The sequence below is a fragment of the Limulus polyphemus genome, unplaced genomic scaffold (assembly GCF_000517525.1).
Source record: "Limulus polyphemus unplaced genomic scaffold, Limulus_polyphemus-2.1.2 Scaffold1931, whole genome shotgun sequence".
Taxonomy (NCBI): Eukaryota; Metazoa; Arthropoda; class Merostomata; order Xiphosura; family Limulidae; genus Limulus; species Limulus polyphemus.
This window is the reverse complement of record NW_013667541.1, coordinates 222,444-229,294: the sequence shown is the minus strand read 5'-3', so window position 1 is coordinate 229,294 and position 6,851 is coordinate 222,444. Positions and strand designations below refer to the sequence as shown.

The following is a 6,851-nucleotide window of genomic DNA, read 5'->3' as shown; positions in this document are numbered from 1 at the left end:
ACATAGTATATATTTATACTATTAAGAAATATAACTAAAAGCCTTTCTATTTGACAATTGGGTAAAAGGAAAGTTATATGTATATATATATTATTTTAAATTCTGACAGATCGTATTCATCCTTGTCTCTGTAATCATGGTAGGTTGAATCAAATCGGTAGAAGTCTTTCGTGAGTGTATAATCGTAGGATATAGGTGTGTGGGACCAAAGTCTTTGAAGAAGGTTTAGGAAAGGTTGTTTGTAGCAGGTGGGAAATGGTGGTTGAGTTTATCGTGTGGGATTTGGCCTGCATAGCAAAAGTGGTAGTGTCTGTTGATGGAGTTGAGTCTTTGGTTTCTGGAAAGTCAGTCTAGGTGGTTTGGTCAGTGGGAGAAATCTCTTGGCTCATTCAGGTACATTTGTCGGTAGAGGGCAATGTGATGTGTGATTGCACTTGGGTTGATGGCTTGAAGTATTGATGATTATTTGATGGAGCTAGAAGTGACAAGGCTAGTCTACGATTACTCCTGTAATGTTTTTCAGCTTTAAAATGATTGAGGAAAAGATCTGCTGTTGGTTCGAATTGTATTATGATTTTCATGAACTGGGTTATCTTGTAAGTTAATCGGAAGCAGATCCTGTAAACTGAATGCAACTTTATGTTGGTTGATTGCTCTAGGGATTGTTGGATCTCTTCAGATATTATGGTAATGTCGACACCTAGGAGGACAACTGGGAAAGGATGAGATTTACTTTAAGAGGTTGTGCAGGTGGCATGAGGGAAGGAATTCCAGAGATATGTTAAGTCATCGTGGCTTGAGGGATGGAGAAAAATTCCTCCCCATTGAAGGATTCTCGTCTTTGTGGGATTGATTGATATTCTAGGCCTAAATTGATTGATGGAGTTGATTTGACATTCCAAGTTGTTCAGTAACAATTTTTTAGTTGAGGGCATGATATTCAGTAATATCAATAACGTGCATAGGGGTGCACTCAAGCCCTTGCTTTCCTCTCTTTATGCCCCAAAAGTGCCTTTTTTTCTCAATCATAAAAAAATTCTCAACAACTACTAAAAGATATGCCTCATTTCACAATTTGCTTACTTCGAGTTATAATTTCAGCTTTAAATTGAATGGCACACAAACATATAGATCTTTACAGTAAAGCACTAATTGTAGTACACTATTAAGCATTATGCAAGAATTCACTTCCTAGTTTTAGATTTTAAAAGTTTATAACACAAATTGAATAAGAATAGAAGAGTATCTAGTTGCTTCTTATGGCTTTTTACCCATGTGTACGAGAGGTGACCCACCGTCCCCACAACCACTTTTATCCCCCTTCCAAAAGAAGGCTTGCTTTATGATGCTTAAAAAGTGCCCCTTTTTGTAAGTGAGTTCCTATCTTTTTATAGTGTTTTCTGCACATTACTGAGTATTTTCCCACAGTGGTAATAGGGTAGGAACCAAAAATGTAGCTAAGTGATTGCAAGGTGAGTTTAGGGCACTGATGATGGATCTAAGAGGTATGTTGGGTAGGATCTTTGTTGAGCTTTCTGTACTGGTGACCATTTAGTAACTGTGGTTTTGGTGTCATAGTCATATGCTTATTAGATTGTTGTGCTGTTTCCTTTATCTATAGGTAGAAATTTAATAGTGTTTTCCTGTGTTAGACGATCCAAGGCACTAAATTCTTGTTTCGCAATGTTGGATTTTGGTTTCTTGACGTTTCTGAGGGTAGTATAAGTTTGGGGTCTAGATTATTCTGTCACGGGTTTGGGAGAGATTTTGAGACGCAGATTCTAGGTGGGTTGCTATATAGAGTCTTGGTAGTTTGGTGGGTGGAATGGTGAAGTTAAGACCCAAGTTAAATATTTTTGTTTCAGTATTGGTAAGGAAAGACTAAAACTGAAGTTTACTACTACTAGAGTGGTGGTCTTAGGTACATTGGGCGTAGTTAGCTTCTTGAGTTTCAGAACTTGTTTCTTTTTGATGTTCTTCAAGTTGATTTATATAACTAATAATTATAAAACAAGTTTGGTACTAAGTTAACAAACAAAAACTAAAACGTATGGTGTCAGTAAAGTTACACATAACACATACCCGGATAAATAAAACTATGCTATTTAATATAACACATACATGTTGCAGTTTTTTTTTTTATTTCAATGGATCTATAACATACATCTCAGTATACATGTATGATGTATCTACAATGACAAAAGCAAGAAATATATCTAATATATCAATTCCAACAGGGACATTGATTTAATAATTTTACTCATCCATATCCCTGAGACCTTGTCTTTGGTGCATTGTATTTCGTGAATAACTACCAGGGAAAGAACTTTGAGGTGGTCGGTGCGATGAATGAAGCCCGCTTCCTAATAGGACATGAACAACATTCAGTTACACACTGTTAATATGCCACATGTTAAATTTATAAAATTCCAAACCTCTCCAGCTCCTTTTTTTAAAGAAAAAGATGCACATCTAATCTCAAGTTAACTGTTGGTTATGAAAACGTTTAGTACAAAATAATCATCTTGTTAATCCTTTATTTACATTTCAGTATGCAATCTAAACCTGACAGATCGTTTACATGTTTAATACAACTCTATTTAACCTGTATAGGAAAGTAATAGGGAAAAACAAAATGCCTTATTTATATCTTGATATGCTAATGTAATGTTTTTAATTTACATGAAAAGAATTTCATCACGTCTGAGCTGGCTACAACAGTTTTAAGCAATAGTTCAGTACAACTACATAAAATTGGAGTTCCGTATTCGTGTTACTTTACCTTCTATCCACGGTTTGTCTCGTGGAGGAGGTTTGGACTTTACTGCTGTACAAAGTAAGTCATCTAAAGAAGAAGGATTGATATGGTCGCCATCTTTTAGAGCACGGCATATTTGTTCAAAAATATGGGTCATCTCTTTGTCACCTAAACGTTCCACAGCAACCTGAATCTTCTCCATCTAATCAAAGAAGCCACAAACAAAATGTTTTTCGTTTAACCCAATAACAGTGCAGTTTTCTGTACAAATAAATTATTCAATAAACTGCAGAATGGAATTTTTGTTTTATGAGAAATTAAAAGGGGATTAAAGTATTACATTGTAAGATCTTAAAATCAAAAACTTACTTATTTTCATTAGGTTACAAGCTTTCTAGAATGTAAAATAAGACTAAACCAAAAGTTATCTCTAAATCTTCTTACCTCAACTGACTAACTTTTCAGGTAAGTTATAAGCTGTCTTTTGTCAATTATATGAAAAAATAACTTACATACATAATTTAAATAACTTAACTTACAATGAAGAACAAAGTTTGATTCTTTCTTTCAGCCAATAGAAAATCACAAAAACAACAACATAAGAGTGTGAAAACAAAAATCCTCTGAGATGGACTAACATCTTGCAGCAAAATAGAATAATAAATTTTACTTACTGTAGTTTGGGAAATCTCATTTGTAGTTTTGATCATCTTAGGAACATCTTGGTCCACTATACTACGTAAAATTGGAAACACATCATCTAGTCGATCTAATTCTGCAAGCGTAATAATCTAGAGGTATAACATTAACAGTCAACATGTTGATTATCATTTCTAAACAATAATCTAGAGGTATAACATTATCAGTCAGCATGTTGATTATCATTTCTAAACACTGATAATGTTATACCTCTAGATTATTGTTTAGAAATGATAATCAACATGCTGACTGATAATGTTATACCTAAATGATAATCAACATGCTGCCAAACCATCTTACTCATAAAGACTACTGATATTCTCTATGTAAACTGTTAAATATACTATTAAATATACTGTTATAAGCTTTACTTTTTCTTGTAACTTAAATGTTAGCTAGAAGGCACAGACGTTAAGAGTGAAAATTTTAATAATGTATGCCTACAAAATTCTGAAAGTTTTACATCAGATTTTCAAGTAAATTTGAGGAGTATATATATTCCAGTGAAGCATCAAAGAAAAATAGAATTGTTTCTAGTCAGTAGAGTGAATCAACTGTGAAGTTATATGAGTAAGTTTATTCTTATGTTAGTGTTGTACAGTTAGCATATTATTTACATTGGAACATCATTTGTAAAGACCAAAAACATTGGTTTAAACTTCTAGAAATGTTGAGGAGGAAATAAACTAATCTGATATCCTTACATAGACTGGACGATGAATTTAAAAAACCTGCCAATGAAAGAATAATATTAGAACAATTACATAACATAATGTTCTGGGACCTATTGGACCATCTCAGCTGTCCCATCCTCTAAACTAAATTAAAACTATTAATAAATAAATTTTTAAAAAATCTTAAAACCAGCCTTTATCATTCATATACTTATCAAGCTTTCTCTTAAACTCACTTAAATTCACTGCCTCTACAACATCCAAAGGCAACTCATTCCAAAGGCCAACTACCCTGTCAGAAAAAAAAACTGTCTTAGCTTGAAGATGACTCCTACCCTGCCAAAATTTATATTTGTGTCCACTAGTCCTACTTTTCTAATGTTAAGTATGAAGAAAAATGATGCATTAACACTATCAATTTCCCTTTAAAATCTTAAATTCCTTAATCAGAATGCTGCTAACTCTTCTTTATTCAAGAGAAACAATGTCAGAGATTTCGACCTCTCCTTGAATGACAACCCCTCCATACCAGGCAACATTCTAGTAACCCTCCTCTGAACCCTTTCCAACAATTCAATGTCATTTCTAAGGTAAGGAGCCAAAGACTGAACACAATATTCCAAATGTGGCCTAACCAGTGACCTATATAATGAAATTATAATCTCTTTAGGCTTGTATTCAATATTTCTATAGATACAACCTAAAATCCTATTTGCCCTACTAGTAGCAACAGCACAATGATTGAATGGCTTCAGAGACTGATCAACTATTACACCAAGATCCCTTTCTTTCATGACATTGTTAAGGTTATTCCCATCCAAATTATACTTATAATTCAAATTATAATAACCCACATGCAATGTCTTGCATTTATTATAATTAAAACCCATCTGCCAATTATTTGCCCAACTCACTAAATGATCTAAATCCTTTTGTAAATCAGCAGCATTCTCTTTACAGCTAGCAACACCCAAGACCTTAATATCATCTGCAAATTTAAGTAATTTATTGACCATTCCTTCATATATGTCACTGATGTAAAGCAAAAAGAGCAAAGGTCCTAAGACTGAGCATTGAAGTACCCCACTTGAGACATTAATCCAGTTTGACTGAAATCCATTTGTAACAACCATCTGCTTTCTTCTATCCAGCCATTCTTCTATCCAATTAGCTAACTTATCCCTCACTCTTATAGAGATAATTTTCTTTAAAAGCCTTTTATGTGAAACCTTGTCAAATGCTTTCTGAAAATCTAGATACACCAAATTTACTCTTATCTTCATCTACATAAGCAGTAACCTTTTCAAAGAATGTTAAAAGACTTTTAAGGCAAGAATTTCCTTTAGTAAAACCACGTTGACTATCCAATAAAATTCTAATCTTTGTTAAATGGCTTTGTAAAGCATCTTTTATCAGACTTTCCAAAACCTTTTCCATAACTAATGGGCCTATAATTACTGGAACAGTTTTATCACCTCCCCTGAAAAGAGGAGTAACATTAGCTAACTTCCAATCCTCTGGTACCTGCCCACTATTCAAGGACTAACAAAAAATAGTAGCAAGTGGCTCCCATATCCAATCTTTAACATCCTTCAAACCTCTTGGGGAAATATTATCTGGCCCAGGCAACTTATCATTCTTTAAACTTCTCGAATTTTCCTTAACAAGCTCAGAATTAATGCAGTCATCTTGTTTCCATCTATCAACTGTTCAAGACTGGGAATACTGCTTAAATCTTTGTTAGTAAAAACAAAAGAAAAGCAAAATTTAATAACCCAGCCATCTCATAACCATCAGATACAAGCCTTCCTTTATCATCCCTCAAGGGTCCTACCCTCATCCTAACATTTTGTTTACCCTTAATGTATTTAAAGAAATCCTTACTGTTAATTTTTACATTTTCAGCCAATCTTTTCTCATACATCCTTTTTTGATGTCCTAATTTCCTATTTCACCAACTTTCTTGATCTTCTATAATCTTTGAAATCATACCAGTCAATTAAAATGCTTTTCTTTGATTTTATCTCTCACACTCTTTGTGAGCCAACCTGGTTTTTACTTGCAGCTACCCTTTTCTTTCTATAAGGAATATGTTTACCTTGAATAATTAACAATTTTCCACATATGGTCAGTGTCTCCAATAAATCAGTTGACCAATTCACAACACATAATTCTTGTCTCATCCCTTCAAAATTTGCTTTTTTGAAATTTGTAACCAAAATAACATTATTCCTTATCTCCATATGCAACAAAACATTGAACCTAATAGAGGAATAATCACTTGCACCCAGGTGTTCCCCATTTTCCACCTCTAGCATTCCCATGTTTGAAGTTAACAATAAATCTAAAATAGCATTGTTTCTAGTAGGTTCTTTGACTAATTGGTGAAGAAAGCCATCTTGAACAGTTTCCAAAAACGTTTCTTCCTCACAGTTTGACTCTAGCATTTCCAAATCCATATGACTGAACTAAAAATCACCCATAATTATGACGTCATTAAAGGTTGAAATCTTAGTCTCATTGTAAATTTTCTCACTAATTTCATCAGTATCATCTGGTGGTCTGTAACAAATTCCCATTAAATGCCTTTTCCCTTTATATCTGCTAATAGAAATCTCAACCTCAACAGGATGTAACTCACATTTTACATATAAAGCCACTCCTCCTCCCCCATCTTTAATACTCTATCCCTATTAAATAACTTATAACCCCGTATTTCA

The 6,851-nt window shown here is 33.6% G+C and overlaps 1 protein-coding gene across 1 annotated transcript in view; it reads right to left on the bottom strand.

Moving 5' to 3' along the window:
* Window positions 1-2,124: 2,124 nt before the first annotated feature.
* LOC106465401 (pentatricopeptide repeat-containing protein 2, mitochondrial-like) overlaps window positions 2,125-6,851 on the bottom strand; it is a 29,714-nt gene continuing 24,987 nt past the window's right edge. The window contains exons 8-10 of the mRNA XM_013925625.2: window positions 3,433-3,549; window positions 2,783-2,960; window positions 2,125-2,363 (exon numbers count right to left, since the gene is read on the bottom strand). Of these exons, the coding sequence (XP_013781079.1) occupies window positions 2,257-2,363; window positions 2,783-2,960; window positions 3,433-3,549 (402 nt within the window). The 3' untranslated portion in view covers window positions 2,125-2,256. The remainder of the gene's footprint in view (window positions 2,364-2,782; window positions 2,961-3,432; window positions 3,550-6,851) is intronic.